At 47.0% G+C, this 16,300-nt stretch overlaps 1 protein-coding gene across 3 annotated transcripts in view; it reads left to right on the top strand.

Annotated features, from left to right (window-relative positions):
* SCAPER (S-phase cyclin A associated protein in the ER) overlaps positions 1–4,664 on the top strand; it is a 194,148-nt gene extending 189,484 nt beyond the window's left edge. For all 3 annotated transcript variants that reach the window (XM_083460692.1, XM_083460691.1, XM_083460693.1), the window contains 2 exons: positions 2,558–2,609; positions 3,799–4,664. In XM_083460692.1, the coding sequence (XP_083316818.1) occupies positions 2,558–2,609; positions 3,799–3,902 (156 nt within the window). In that variant the 3' untranslated portion in view covers positions 3,903–4,664. The remainder of the gene's footprint in view (positions 1–2,557; positions 2,610–3,798) is intronic.
* The last annotated feature ends 11,636 nt before the right edge of the window (positions 4,665–16,300 follow it).

Genomic DNA, 16,300 nt, shown 5'->3' with positions numbered 1-16,300 from the left:
TCTCCCAAGCTTTGGAGGAATGGTTTAGCCATCAGAAACAAAACTCTAATATAGTAATATTAAACAAACAAACAAGCAGGCTGTAGAAAATGCAAAAAAAACCTCCCCCACCCCAGATACTGTGAATGAAAAACAGGCATGCATTTGTTCTTAAATTTCAACTTGTTATCATGGGGAGACACAATCTGTGCGCCTTCCTGAGGCAAATATCCTATTTATTTCAGCAGGGAGAGTCCTCCCTCTGTGGGGGAATGTGAGATAGCTGACCCCAGGATTGGAAAATAAATGTTTACCATATGGAAGAAATGGGGGGGGGGGTGTTCTGGTTGCATGCATCTGGGGCTGTGTAAACATGCAGTAAAATACAGAAAATGTATAAATGTCTTATTATTAGTAAAACATCACCATTACAACCTTGCTGCTGTATGGCGTCTTTCCTCTTATTGTCTAGGACAACAGCTTTTTTCCCCTTTTTGTTCCTAAAACTATTTATATTAAAATAGAAGATGGTATTACTTTAGCAAGAATGTTTGAATTCAGCTTTCACCTGCTGCCTAGGGAATCATTCTCTCTTAGTTACATTTCTTAGGGTACATAATCCAAGCATCAGAAGCCCAGAATTATGGTCCTCATGTTGACTCCTGAGAACATGAAGTAAAGATGCCTTAACAGGACTGAAATAGGGCAAAAGCACAGTGTGCCTTAATTATACCATCCAATCTCAAGGAAGCATTCTTTGTGTCAGGAGTTCCTGCACTGAGCTAATTTGTTGGGTCTGGTTCCATTTAAGAATCTATTCCCATAAAATATCTCAAAGAGATTTCACAGTAAGAACATCAACCATTTTTTTAAAAAATCCATGTGCACAAACAGTGAAAACACAATAATATATTTAAAGATTTGTGCCATGTAGAGAAATGATTCATTTTTCAGTCCATAATAGCCTTAAGCCAACAGTTCTATCTTTAAACCCCTCAGGAGAGTAAGCACTGCCATTTGTTCTCATTTGTTGTCTAAGACACTTTGCAATTCTCTTATCATTTTTGTTGCTGTTTATTTGTTTGCAGGTTTATAAATGAATTCACAACCAAAAGCTACCAAAGTAGTGTACAAAAAATTACAAAATATTACAGACACATTAAACTAAAAGCAATATTAGTATTTCTACAGTTGTACAATTAATATTTCCTAATAGGACTGGGTCACACTACAGGTAAAGCCTTTTTAAAAGTGTTCAATATCCACCTAAATATCAGGACAGTAGGAGCTCATCTAATTTAAGCTGGTAACTAATTCCAGATGACTAGAGCTGCAACACTGAGGCACCTGGTCTCTCGCACATGCCAGACCCGACCACGGGGGCATGTGGCATTACCAGCAGCGCCCCATATGAGGAGAATGGCTATGAGGCAGGAAAGTGACCTGGTATCAGTTGCTGCTGCTGCTGCTGCTGCTGCTGCTGTTGTTACTGATATTAATTGATCAGAAACTCTGGAGACTGGCTGCCAGTCAGTGTTGGCAACCCTGCACTAAGTGGACCAGTGGTCTGACTGCGTATACAGCAGCAACGTACAGTGGTGCCTCGCAAGACGAAAATAATCCGTTCCGCAAGTCTCTTTGTCTAGCGGTTTTTTCATCTTGCGAAGCAACCCGCTTAGCGCTATTAGCAGTTTAGCGGCTATTAAAGGCTTAGTGGCTAAAAGGCTATTAGCGGCTTAGCGGCTTAGAAAAAGGGGGGGAAGCGAAAAAAATCGCAAGACGTTTTCGTCTTGCGAAGCAAGCCCATTGGGAAATTCGTCTTGCAAAGCGCATCAAAAAACGGAAAACCCTTTCGTCTAGCGGGTTTTTCGTCTTGCAAGGCATTCGTCTTGTGGGGCACCACTGTATGCCTGAGTCAAAAAAACCACCTCAGCTACCACTGCAAACATTTTAAAGCAGTTTGTTGTTGATTCTCTCTTTCCAAGCTGTTGTTTCCTGCAGCACCACTGAGACCTTTCCAGTCACTCCACAAATACATAGACTGATAAGGTCCTCTAGCCCAACCCTGCAGTGCAGGAATCTCAGTGGAAGCATCCCTGGCAGATGGCCATCCAAGCTCTGCTTAAAAACCTCCAGCTCCCGAGGGAAACAGTTCCAGATGTTTTGGTAAATTGTGTTCAGCAACAGAGCTGCATTGCATTGCCTGAGAAGTCTTACAGTAGAACTTCTCTTTGTGATTCAGGCCCGCTGCATTGTACACCAGCCAGGAAAATCACTTTTGTACAGTGTACAATGTTTGTCATACCCACTGAAATCAGTGGACTTAGTTGGATGTCCTCCAGCATGATGACTTTGCGTCCTGCCTTCAGTGCTGGAGGCTGCACTCCTCTGATCATCAGCTGCTGGGAATCACCAGTGGGGGGAGAGAGCGCTGTTGCCCTCAGGTCTTGCTTGCAGGCTTCCCTTGGGCATTTGCTTGGCCCCTGGGAGGACATCACTCTTTTGTAAAATGGCGTGAGGGGGTGGTGTTTGATCTTCCCTCTGTGGTGCTGAACATTGTTGGGTTTTGTTTCTGTAGGATTTCACACAAAGTTCAAGCCAGACAGATAAGCAGTCTTCCCAACAAAGGGGTAAGTATAATATGGCCCATTGGGAATTGCATAGCAATCGTGCCTTGTAGCTTTTAGGAGGCAAACAGACCAAAGTGTTGATTGCATCCTGCTCCTCATAGATCATGTAGCCTCTGTCCTTGAGGGGAAGTCATTGCCTTCTGAAAGAACCTGGGAGGACTCTTCGTAAGGAAAGGGATTGTCAGCCAAATAAAACATAGCAACACTGTGCAGCCAGAGAGTTACCAGGTGGTATTTGAATGTTGATGGCATTGTGTGGGAAATGATTGGCCCACACAGCAGAAGGGATAAAGAGTTGTGGGGTGCTTTGAAGACTAACAGATTTGTTACTAGCATAATCTTTCATGGACTTAACAGAATTTCTTATGGAGTAGGCTTGGCCCAGCAAGAGTCAAGATGTTGCAGATTCCCAACTCGTAACATCGCTGATCATTGGCTGTGTTGTCTGGGTCTTATGGCAGGGCACAACATCTAGAGGGCACAATGTTGGCTACCTACCCCGGAGCCAGCCTATGGTGCTTATGCTGTCATTTTCAAAGCAGCTGTGGGGAAACCTGTGGCCCTGCAGATGGCGATGGAGTCCAGCTCTCATCAGCCTCAGCCAGCATGGCTGAGGTAATGGATGATAGGTCTTGTAGTCTTGCAACAAGGAGAAGTCCTTGCACCGATTTATTCTTGCTTTGTAAGGGGTTGGACTAGATGACCCTTGGGGTACCTTCCAACTCTACAGTTCTGTGATTCAATGGGACAACTTCACTGGATGCAATCCATAATTTGTTTATTAGAAGCTTCCTTCCTTCCCTTGATTTTTGTACCACCCACAGGGATGATGCATCTGTTTTTCAAAATTTTAGAGATTATGTCTCTCCTATGTGCAAGGTCTATGCATGCAGGCCAAAAGAATGCAATCGGTTTCCTTAATAAAACCTGGCAACTGACTACAGGACTGTGAACTTCCTTGAATGTTGCCCACCCCTGCAAGGGGTCTGCAGGGGCATTGGAGGGGGCCAGGTGCACCTCTCTTCTCTTCAGTTTCTTCTTCTGAAACGTTGACCTGTTCTCCAACATATAATGGGGATGAAAATTTAATTTCCTGACAGAAAAAGAGTCATGTCCAGCCATTTTACTCCTGTTTTTTCATTTTACAACAGAATAGTTATGATGACGTTCTTTGTTCCTTGCTTGACAGAAAAGATCTTCAGTTCTCAAGATTACCTTGAGCTCTCTAACCGGTTCCCTCGCCAGACTTGGGAAGAGGCACGACAGTTCTTCTTGAAGAAAGAGAAAAAATAAGCGGTGTGCGTGTGTTTAAACTTTGAAAGCATCTTACCTTTTCCCGTTATTAAGTAATTTGTTGTTCTCTTTAAGAAGGTTTTTTTAAAGATCCTTTTATACTAAAAATGCGTATACTGTAGTTATATATATAAATATAATTTGCACTATTTCAGTCAGAAGAACTGTACATACTTTAAAATCCTGTTTATGGCTGTTTTGAAAATAAAGAGATTCCCCCCCCCCCTAATATGTGCCACATCAAGGATCCTTGGACCTTGTACTCTGGTGTAGCATGTCTGTAAAGCTGCTGATTTTTGTGTCTAAATATTGGCAATGGGCACAATGGATCAAGAAGTCCCATTGCACTGAATGGAGGCTGTGCTAGAGAGTTCTAACACTCTCTTGCTCCCGTTCATTTCTGTGGGCTTTTGTGCCAGGAGAATTTCCTAGTGGAATATATCCATGGTTGCGTTCTGTATAACTTGTAATAAAATAATTTATTCTGTTTCATTGTCTGTTTTGCATAACTTTTTATACAATACTCCTGGCATATTCAGTTATTTAGAAAGCACAAAATCCTAAATTTAGATAAATAAGCTATGGAAATCTAACCCAAATGCTTGGCAAAGCCATTTAAGACTCCTGGGCTTTGTGTCCAGTTTACTTTACATTTTGTGGGAACGTTGCAGAAGAATGTGTACAGTCACAGCAATTGTTCTGAATTGTCTGTATATGGCAAGAGTTTTCACTAAACTTATTAAAAGCAATATCACCACTGTTGAGGTCGTTGTTGTTGTTTTCGTTCTCTACCTTGCAGGAAACTCAGCATGAGAAATCTGACGGTTGCGGGACCATAGAGAGCTGCCTTATACTGAGTCTGACCTCTGCTCCATCTAGCTCCGTATTATCGGCAGCAGCTCTACAGATTTTCAGACAGGAGTCACTCCCAACCCTGCCTGGAGACCTCAGGGGTGGAACCTGGAACCTTCTGCCTGCAAAGCAGATGCGCTTTCCCTTTGTTCAAACATGCCTGGCCCCTATAGCCTGCTCAGCAATGAAGCTCACTGGATGACCTTGAGCCTGTCACCCCATCCTGGCCTCATCTCCCCCACAGGGTTGTTGTGAGGATAAAATGGGAGCAGGGAGGGAATTGTGCGCCTCCTTGAAGAAGGGTGGGTTGGAAAAGAAACAACCACGTCAGCAAACACAAAAGAGCAGCTGACCAGAGAGGCCTTATTTCTGACCCTCTCTCCCACTTCCACAATCACCATCTTCCCTTCCATTGCATTTGTTGAATGAATTGATAGCCCCCTCCCTTCCATAAGTATTTCCAAGGATTAAAATATCTCAGTTATGCAACCCTCTAGCACTTCCTTCCATATTCACATATGTTTCAGACTGGTTGGGGAAAGGGTCCATCTCATACTGTTTTTTAAAGGCAAAAATGTTCTCACAGGAAATCACAGCTGTGTCGGAACAGATGTAGGGGACAAGAACCAGAGTGCATCTTTCCAAAATAGCATTGCAGGAAGCAGCAGTATCACAGAGGTAAATTCTGAAGGGAAGCTACCATAGAGAGCCACGTCGATGCGTTGCATATTTGCAGGCACACAGAGATATCAAAGAGAAGCAGTGGTCCTATGCTATAGTTTCCTGGGGAGAAGCCCCCTTGAATTTGGTGGCACATCTAACTGAGTAGGTTCAAATTGTAAAATGCAGTCAACTTTCAAAAAATGAGTTTGGACCCTCTGAAATGCAATGTTTGGTTTTTAATTAGAAATACAACTACCTTGCCCTGTGGTCATTTTGGACAAGCCTACCCCCACACACCTGTCAGTCACCTGACATCACAGTGCCAGTTGAATCAACATTAGAAAAATATTTGTGGGCATGACTCTTTGGGACTTGGAGTGAGCGCCATCCAGCAAGACTTGCTGCAAGCAAGTTATTACAGCAAACTCTGCAGTGCTCAGCCAATAACAGCGGAGCTTGCCGTCTCCCCCCTTCAGCAGACAGCAAGCTTTGCTTGCCAAGAAACCAGGAGCACTTTCAGGCTCCTGGTTTTTCCTTTGCAGCCGGGTCTTACTTGCTCCACACCTGATGTCACTTTTGTCAGTTGTAAGGCTGTGGGTGTGGTTTGACAGAAACTTTGTGGGCCAAGCTGGGACCTGCGCAAGACCTAGTTGGGTTCATAGACCAGAGGTTTCCCAGCTCTGTGCTGGTCTGAAATTTAAAAAAACTCATCAGAGGATAGGAAAGTAGTATTCAGTCTTTGCTTTATTATTTTCATTCTCTTGTAATACAGTGGTGCCTCGGGTTAAGAACTTAATTCGTTCTGGAGGTCTGTTCTTAACCTGAAACTGTTCTTAACCTGAAGCACCACTTTAGCTAATGGGGCCTCCTGCTGCCGCTGCGCCGCAGAACGATTTCTGTTCACATCCTGAAGCAAAGTTCTTAACCTGAAGCATTATTTCTGGGTTAGCGGAGTCTGTAACCTGAAGTGTATGTAACCCGAGGTACCACTGTACTGTTGCCCTTCCATCCCAAGATGCCTGATTTAATGCCTATAAATTTCAGCTTGGGATCTGACTATCAGGAAATGACCAGAAAGCCACAATGAGCAACAAAATGGAGTTAAGTGTCCTGGTAGAATCAAGAATCCATGATACAGTTTCCTGCAAGAATAGACCAAAAAGGAAGGGACTGGAGGCATCTGTGTTAGTACTGACAAGTGGGATTTAGACAATTCCTTTCAGCTCCTTGACAGAGATGCTCACAGGTGTTCCTTAATCCTGTACCAGGAAAAGATAGCTCATTAAGCCCATCTAATTGCGCACAGCACCATGAGGTTGGGCTTGGTTTTGAAAAAAGGCAGAGCTGTGCAAAGAAGTTTCCCTCCACCATTTGGCTTGTTTAAAAGGAGATCACCCAGATAACAGCAAGAATTCTCTGCTGGTGGCATTTTCCTGCAAGATGTAGCCTGAGACAAACTGTAGAAATACTTTTGATCAGGATAGGTTTGCTAAAAAGCCGTAAGACAGCTGTGATTAGCCTTCCAAGAAACCACACCAGGATTGCAATTTTTCCTCATTTTTCCTCAAGTCTCAATTTTTCCTCAAGTCTCATTGCTTGATGGAAACATGAAGGGGACACAGGCGTATCCAGGATTTTTGGTGGGGGGGCAGGTCTTTTGTTAGGGGGGCAGAACCTCAGTTTGTTATGTATTTTTATTTATTTTATTGACTTGGGGGAGCAGCATCAGGGAGAGGTCCCTGCCCCCCTTGGAAGAGGAGGGTACACCCTTTGCCAGCCTAGTGCCCTCCAGGAGTTTGGGACTATAACCCCCATCACAGGCATGCTGACAGGCTGAGGGGAGTTACTAGATTGAAGCATCTGGGAAGCACCAAGCTGGGAAATGCTGGCAGGGCAATAACCCATTCATAGGTGTGTTTATCTGGAATTAAGCCCAGCTGAGCCCAATGGTGTAAACACCTTAGTAAGTGGATTCAGGATTAGTAGTTTATAGAACAATCTTAAGCACGTTTACTCAGTCCCTCCCCCTGGGGCTCAGGGGGGCTCCCATCTTTGTGTGCAATAAAGCTTGAAGTCAGAATCTTTCCACACAGGTCCATGGAGTTCCATGGCAGGCCCTACCATTAGACAAAAGGAGTTTGGTCAAAGCAGCTTCTGAAATTGTTGTATGTGTTTGTTTGTGTGTGTGTTTATTAAAAGATTTTCCATAAGTAACAAAAGTACATTCAGTGTCACAGTTTTCAAATCGTAGAATTCTTCATACAGGTCAGTTACAGTCAGTTTGAGACATTTTTGTTGAGGGGGAATGAGAAGTGGGGAGAGGGGAGAAAATAAAGAGAAAAAATGGTGGAAGGGAGCCAGGTAAGGAAGACAGCAAACTTTCATTCTTTACATGGTATACGAGTGGCGCTTTTTTGACAGCATCACATGGATAGGTGTCATATTTTTGTTGGCAGAGCAAGAGGTCAGAGGGCCCAAGAAATGGTTGGTTGCAGTTGATCGGTTACAGTGTGTTTTGATGGGGGGGACGTTGCTGGCTTCAGTTAGCCATACTGATTCGTATGTTGTCTGGGGGGTGGGATTGGTCATTGTCTTGTTGGGCTGTGTATGTGATAAAGGGAAGCCCCACAGGGTGAAGGCATCCTCTTTCACTTGTCCCTGTGGTTTCGTTGGCTAGTTTTTCTAGTATGGTGATTTCCCATAGTTTGGTACCAGTGGTCCATGGACGCTCCCAAAAGGTCTCTCCAGTTATGACACTCCTAGCTGCTGTAAGTGACATAAGTTTTTTGTCATGTGATTGTGCGTTATTGTCTCAGAAGTTATTTAGTGGGACCAATTCTGGAGTTCTTTCTATTACCTGTTTTATTATTTTGCAGATTTCTTGTAAGACAGATATCCAAAAGGATTGAATTTTTGGGCAATCCCACCATATTGTGGAGGTATGTGCCCATGGCAGTACAGCCTCTCCAGCCCCTAGGTGAGGTTCCTGGGTTCATCATTGCTAGCTTACATGGTGTTAGGTACAATCTGTAGATAAGTTTCAAAGTGAGTTCCCACCTGTTGGCTGAGAGGGCTATAAAGGGTGGTTTAGTCCACAGCTTCAACCATTGGGTTGAGTTTATTTCGTACCCTATGTTGTGTTCCCATTGGTCTTTGCTTGTGGTATTGAAGCCTTGTTGACAGCAGTTTTTCAAAGTTAGTCAATGGCCTAGTATGTGCTGCCTTTGTTTCTGGGTGGCTTAAGAAGGCATGTAGTCGGTGACGGGCCAGCCAGGATATTTGGTTGTCTCCTAGTTCGTTCTGTGTTTTTGTATGGGGTTGCCATTTTTGTAGAAGTCTGTTAGGTGGTGTAGGCCTTTGGCTTGCCATATCCTCATCTGAAAGCTATGTGGAGCCGAGGGTGTTCCTACTTTTTCTTTCCATGCTTCAAGCATGGTCTGTGTGAACCTGTTATGTGTCATGGAGTTTTCTTTCGTTTGTTTTTGGAGAAATTGATACAGTGAGGTGGGGGTGTTTCCAATTATACCTATCTCCATTGTTTCATTTTGTCTTCTAAGATGTATGAGTTTATTTGGTGCACTTGGTTGTCGTTGTAGTCTAGTTCTATAATGGGAATTCCCTTTTTCTTTTGAGGAGGGAAGGTGGCTTTTTGTATGAGAAGATAAACGAGTGTAGTTTTTTCTGCCACTTATGGAGTTGGGTTGAGGGGATCCAAAGTGGGAGGGTTTGGAATAAGCAGGTTAATTTGGGGAGGGTTATCATTTTGATCATGGCTAGTTTGAGAAAGTGACCTTGGTTCTACTCCATCTCCTCAGGTCTTTGTTGATTTCCCACCAGAAAGGGGTATAGTTTTGAAGGTATAGCTTGTTGAGGTTTCTGGTAATTTGTAGCCCTATGTATCTTAATCTGGTTCAGCAAAGTTTCTTCTTTTTTCTTTGTGATGTCAGTAATATTTTTCTGAATTTAATTGGGGGGGGGTAGTGTTGAAGCACACAGACTCTGGTTTTGCAAAGTTCACCTATAGGCCTACACCACTGCAAAAGTGTTGAGTTGTTTTGGTTAAGGTGGTTAAAAGAGATAATCATTAAAAATCATTAAAAATCATAAATGTTAAGCTTGGCCAGCGACCAGGATGCCCAATTCAAAGCGGAGGAGGGGATGGGGGGGGGAGAGACCTCTCCTGTTTCGCCTCCCCTCCCTCCCTGGGTGCTCCAAGGCTGGTCCTGGCGGCAAGAGGCCTCCCTCAAACCTGAAGAGAGGGGGCAAACCTGGAGTGTGTGCCGGAGACCTGCAAGGCTCGAGGGCCAATGCCAGGCTCGGGTCCTCGGGGAGAAGCCTGGCGGGGCTTCCCTCCCTCGCGTGTCTCGGTCTGGATGTTGTGCATCGCAAGCGCCGCGTCCCACGGCCGGAGAGAAGCGCCTCCGCCGCGCCGGCCCGACGCTCCCTTTCCAGCCCCAATCCAGGTGTTGGCCCTGTTCTCCGCGCAGGGAAGGGAGGGATCCTGTCCTGGCCGGACCCTTGGAGACGCCGCCGGGAGACGGGCGGGCGAAGAACTGCATTTCTCGGCTACGTCGCGGCTCCTTCCGAGGAATCCCCGCGCGCAGCGAGACCCGCCGCAGCCCCGGGCGCTTCTTCCCGGGAGACGCAGCCGCCCAGGGCCGAGGCCTCTCCGCTCCCCCCGCAGGGTCGCCCGCGCAGATAAGGAGCCGGCGACCCTCCGCCGTCTAGGCAAGAAGCGCGGCCTCCTGCGCCCCGGGGACGCGCCGCGCTCCCGCTCCCGCTCCCGCTCCGGCTCCGGCTCCGGGCTGGCTCGGCCTGGGAGCGCGCGCCGCCCGACTCTTTCGCTTTTGACTTGTTCTTGACTTCTTTTGGTTTCCTGGGCTCATCTTGTTGCAATTGTGATAAATGTGTATGATATGGTGGAATAGAGCTATTTTTTATAAATAACGATCACAGGCTGATGGCGGCTTTGCTGAGGCTCCTTCTCGGGTGAGGCTGGAGGTCCCCGGTCAGTCTAGCTCCGTGGGGCCACCGCTTGCCGGGCCTCGACTGGGACTCTGCCCCCCTGCCCAGGGTCTGAGGTCATGACCAGAGACAAAGAGACAAGGCCCAGAAAGCAAGCAGATCACCAGGTGTAGATGGCACCCATCAGAAAGTTCCTAAACAGATATATCTCCATTGCCCCTAAGAGCAGCCTCCAGACCCAAGAACTGGGAAGTGGCCGGTGTGAAATCAATTTTTAAAAGGGGTCCAGGAAGGTTCCAGGAAATTACAGGCTAGATAATGTCTGTTCTAGGAATACCAGTGGAAAGCATGATTAGAGATAGAATTACGAAGCACACAGAAGAACAAGTATTGCTGCAGGAGGACCAGCCTGGCTTCCATAAGAATGAGTCCTGGCTAACTTTTTCGAGTTATCTGAGTGTGTCAATGTTGCTAGGTAAGATCCAGCCCACATTCTGTGCTTAGGCTTTGAAACATCTCCCACCTTTAGGGGAGAGGAATGTACAGATCTGAGAAGTGGGTTCCTCCAAGGATCAAGAATAGGAACTCTGCTTTTTAAGTCAGGAGTGAGCAATGAGGGGGCCACGTGTCGCAAGGACACCACATTTTTCAAGGTAAAAACAAGAAGGGATTGCAGGGAACTCCAGACTGGCTGAATGGACATTATAATAGGAAATGCAATACAACATAAGCAAGTGCAGAGTGATTCACATTCACATCTACGCCTTCTGGGGGATAAGCTGTTGGGGGAAACCCCCCAAAAAATCTTAGAGTCAATGAAAATGTCAACCTAGGCCAGCTCCTTTTAGGTTTTTTAACCACTATTGTTGCTTCTCTGGTGATGTGCTGGTATTTCTGACCCTTTTTCTGGGATTTATCGAACTAGTTTTATGCCAGCCTCTTTGATTTATTGCATTTTACTTTGGCTGGCCATGCCAAGTGAGCCAGCAGTGTGATATTATTGCTGTTATTGGCGGGAGTATCCTTCATCTTGCAGAACAAGTCGAGTATCTTTCTCCCCAACTTCCTCCCCAGCCGATTTTTGACATTTAACATCCGTAGGAAGCCAGTCTTGTCCTTCATGTGGTGTTATACTCCACAGTGCAATAGTGCGTCTGCACTGCTCTTATGTATTTGAAAACTCAGGAATTAAATTTGAATAAATAGTTATGCTGTCTGTGTGAGTTTTGGAACAGAGGGGGTTAAACTTGAACACAGAGTTATCCTTGCAGGTTACTGGACAAAGAAAATGGAAGAGGGGAGAAGAGGAGAGAGGAGTAATATAGATTCCATGTTTGAGAGCAATGAAACACTGGAAAATGTAGACTCCAGGGAATCAGACGCCAGGAGGGACGTTTTAATCTTTGCTCCCTCCTTGGCAACACTGCAGACTTAAATTCCTTAATTAATTACTTCCTCACCTGGAACAATTTGTACTCAATCCCTGGACAGCTATTTGTTTTGTTTCTTAGTAATAAGCAATGACAATGTAAAAAAAATATGCAGATTTGTCTTTAACAGTTAAAGGCAATTGTTTGCTGCTGCTGCTGCTGCTGCTGCTGCTGCTGCTGCTGCTGCGTGATTTGAATCAGTTGGATGGTGGCTACTGAGACTTTTCTTTTCCTAAAAGAGCAGAGAAAATCCAGCAGACAAGTTTCCTACTAACTGAGTTGTGAAATTGGCTAGACAGATGGGGTGCAGAGAGGATTTCTCCTGGCCAGGCATTTGCAGGTGAAACTCACGGGATGCCCAGCCTGATCATATGCAAGTTTACTCAGAGCGAAGGGCACAGTCCTGGTCTCCACTTAGCAGCCACTTTTTCTTTTCTTCTTAATCACTATTGTGCAGCCAACATTTTTTTAAAGGATTAGGTGTATTAAATAGAACACACACAAAAGTATATTTTATAGCGAGGGGACCTGCAGTCCACCAGACGCCATTGGACTATCATTCTTGACCCCAGGCAGGGCCACAGCCAGATGCAGGGCAAGTCCGTGGGGCCTGAGGACGTCCCACTGGTGCCTCCTCAGAAACAGAGGAGCAGGTCGCAGAAGCACGTCGGAGCTCACGTGGCAGAACCGCTGCTCGTCTTCTGCATGGCTATCTAAAAGATGTTATTCCAGAAAAGATTGAGAAATAGTGTTTAACCTTATAACTGCTGCTAAGACGATAATATCTAAATATTGGGTGAGGGAGCATATATCTTACTATATTTGAATGGACTGAGAAAATTTGGCCCATAGTAACTAACTTTATTATTATTACAAAAGAATAAAGCCAGCCAAAGAAGTTTATGGGGAAATGGGTTTTTTGTTTTTGTAAAGCTTTGGAACAACAAGTTCAATGATGATGTCCAACCTTCTGCTGCTTTCAACCTACAGTTGAACAGTATTTCTTTATGCGCTTTATCTTTGGTTTATTTTATTAATAATGATAAAATAGTAGTAGTAGTAAAGAGCTGCTGCTTCTCCGAAGGGCTCCATCTAAGGCTGGCTGCTGCTCAGGGAGATAGCATGGGGGGGCATAGCCCTGGGCGCATGATTTTGAGGGGGCTTGAACCGGGTGCCCCCATGCAGGGCTCCCTGTCCTGCCCTATCTGCTGCCAGGATCTCTGGGACCCAGAGCCTAACCTCGTCGTCGTGCTCCCAGCCCCCTCACTGAAAGGTCTCCCGGCTGGGGGGGGGGATGCGCCCACCAAGGCCCACATTGGCTGGCCGGGCTTCCCCCTGAGCGGGCAGGCAGGCAGGCAGGCAGGCAGCAGAGCCCTGTGAGCCCTCCATGCCTGGTCCCACCTGGGGGGGGAGGGCTGGACTGACGCAGTGAGTTTTCTTCACCCTTTGCGCCACAGCCCAGGCGCTGGCAAAGGACGCAGTGCTGCTGCTGTTGCAGCAGCAGCAACACCAGAACGCTTCTCTCCCATAACATTGTCTGGGTCTTCCAATCAGCTTTGGTTTGCCACTTGCCTTGCAACATCGCCCAATATTGTCATTCCACTGTTCTGGGAGAATTAAAATAGAGATTTGCAGACCTTGTTGCCCAATGCAGCAGCAGATGTCTAGAGCAGTGTTTCCCAACCGGTGTTCCGCGGCACACTACTGTGCCGTGAGACATCGGCTGGTGTGCCGTGGGAGGGAGGCGGGCGAGAGGCGGCGGCGGCGAGGATCCGGCGGGGGTGGGGGGAGCGGGGGCCGTCGCGCGCAACCGAACTCACTTGGCGCGCTGCCGGCTTGTCCTCCTTCAACCCGGGTCGGGCCAGGCCTGCTCACGTCCCCGGATCCCCTAGCAGCAGCCGCACGCTCTCCAAAAGTGCAACGCTGCGCGCAACCGCTCGGCCAGCTGGTGCTCTGCGACTCCGCCCTTTCCCCTCCCAGCGCCGGAGGGTTCGCGCGACCGCAGCTGTTCCCTTTCGCAGCGCGCGGGAAACAATTCCAGGCCGATTGCCTTGTGCCGAAAAGCACCGCCTCTCCTTCTCCAGCTCAGGCCCGGGCCGCCGGCTCCCCGAATGACGTCACGGGGGCGGGGCTTTAATGGTGGTGTGCCGCGAGATTTTTTTCCGGTAAACAGGTGTGCCGTTGCCCAAAAACGTTTGGGAAACACTGGTCTAGAGCAGAAGTCAGCTCTGGTGGCCCTAGCATTGCCTTGCCAGGCCTGCTGCCGTGTAGAGGGGCAACGCTGCTCCACAGCTCCTAGTTTGGGGGCTGGCAGGGGAGGAATATAGCCCTGTTATTGCAGTTCTCACCAAAGGAGGATCCCTTGGCAGAGTCTAGTGCAAAACCCTCTGGCTACGCCCCCCTTTGCCTTTGGCCATTCTTGACTCCGAAAGTGTTTCTTCCTCCACCTTATTAGGGTGGGAAGGAGCGGGGCCTGGAGTGGTTGGCTGGGTTTAACTAAGCTACTAATTTAGAGCAATTTGCTCAGCAAATTCTGTTAAGCACAATTAAGCTTATTAGCTTATGAAATTCATTACCCCCAGGGTGTAGAAATGTCCACTGTCTTGGTGGGCCCGTGGCTCTGCTTATCTGGAATACATTTGAACTCTGCCTGGAAAAGGTCACAGACTGGGCCTCTTGCATTTCATAGGCTTTTGGCCTCAGCGTGTACAATTTTTATTTTTTGCTGTATACACACATCTGCCAATGAGAGTGAACATTTTAGTGTGTCTGATGGAGTGGACCCTGCCGACAAGCACTTAAGTTGCAGTAGATATCATGCGTCAGTCTTGAAGGGAAGCTGGGGGACCTGTGGCCAGCCAGCGCTGCTGAGCTACGACTCCCATCACCCCCGACAAGTGACCATGATGGCTGGAGCTGATGGGTATTGTAGTCCATCAACTTTGGGATGGGGTGCAAGATTGTCAGCCTTGCTATGCACCCCTCTCTGCCAGCTCCTTAGGGAGAATGTTGAAGCGTATATGGATCAGGAGCAGCTGTCCAGATGCTGCCACACATTCCCCCCATGCAGTGTTCCCCCCCCCCACGGTACCCGACAGCAGCACCTTTTTTCTTCCCCCGTCTTGACCCTCTTGGGGTGGCCTCCCTGAGTGCCAGCAGTGCAGTCCGGCCGCTGTAAGGAGACAGGACGGGGGGCAGCTGGCTTATTGAGCAGCAGACGTTTTGGGGGTCCCACAATGCGCCCCCTGTGAAATGGGGGCAGCGAAGGCAAAAGGCCAATGGCCATGAACCTGGTGAATCCCAGCACTGCCCTCATGCACATCCCATGCACACACTTGAAGGCCAGAAGGCTCTCAGTTGCACATGTTGCCACAAGTGAATAGCGCAACCCCAAACATACTTGCTAGGGCGTAAATTCCATTGAGCTTAGTGAGACTAATTTCTCACGCATGGATGAGAAGTCAAGCAACAGCTATTGGCTGTACTGTCTATGGCCTATTTTATTTTATTTTATTTTATTTATTGCATTTATACTCCCCCCCCCCTTTCCACCAAGGAGCTCAAGGTACAGTCCATAGTTCTCTTCCCCATTTAATCCCCACAACAATCCTGTGAGGTGGGTTAGGCTGAGAGGCAGGGACTAGCCCCCAAGATGAGATTTATTGCTGAGCAGGGAATTCGAACCCTGGTCTCACCCAGGTCCCAGTCCAGCACACTAACTGCTACACAACAATGGCTCTATGGGTATTGCAGTCTAAAATGTCTAGAGAGTAGAAGGTTGAATAAGGCTGGCCTGGGGAATAGGAAGGGGGAGAATGGATATTATATTTTAAAAAGAAAACAAACAAAAAACTTTATTTTATTTAAACAGATACCTTTTGAACGAAGCAGCATGTCAGCCGTCCTCATTTTTGTATCCCATCCCCCAAAATCAAGCAATTCTGCTAGAAAATAAATAAATAAATAAATAAATAGTTAGTTGTGGTTTAGTCGTGTCCAACTCTTCGTGACCCCCTGGACCAGAGCACACCAGGCACTCCTGTCTTCCACTGCCTCCCGCAGTTTGGTCAAACTCATGCTGGTAGCTTCAAGAACACTGTCCCACCATCTCATCCTCTGTCGTCCCCTTCTCCTTGTGCCTTCCATCTTTCCCAACATCAGGGTCTTTTCCAGCGAGTCTTCTCTTCTCCTGAGGTGGCCAAAGTCTTGGAGCCTCAGCTTCACGATCTGTCCTTCCAGTGAGCACTCAGGGCTGATTTCCTTAAGAACAGATTTCCTTAAGGTTTGATCTTCTTGCAGTCCATGGGACTCTCAAGAGTCTCCTCCAGCACCAGAATTCAAAAGCATCAATTCTTCGGCAATCAGCCTTCTTTATGGTCCAGCTCTCACTTCCATACATCACTACTGGGAAAACCATGGCTTTAACTATACGGACCTTTGTTGGCAAGGTGATGTCTCTCCTTTTTAAGATGCTGTCTAGGTTTGCCA

This window comes from Podarcis liolepis (genome assembly GCF_965112155.1).
Source record: "Podarcis liolepis genome assembly, chromosome: 9".
NCBI classification, from domain to species: Eukaryota; Metazoa; Chordata; class Lepidosauria; order Squamata; family Lacertidae; genus Podarcis; species Podarcis liolepis.
This window is presented reverse-complemented; position numbering and strand designations above follow the sequence as displayed.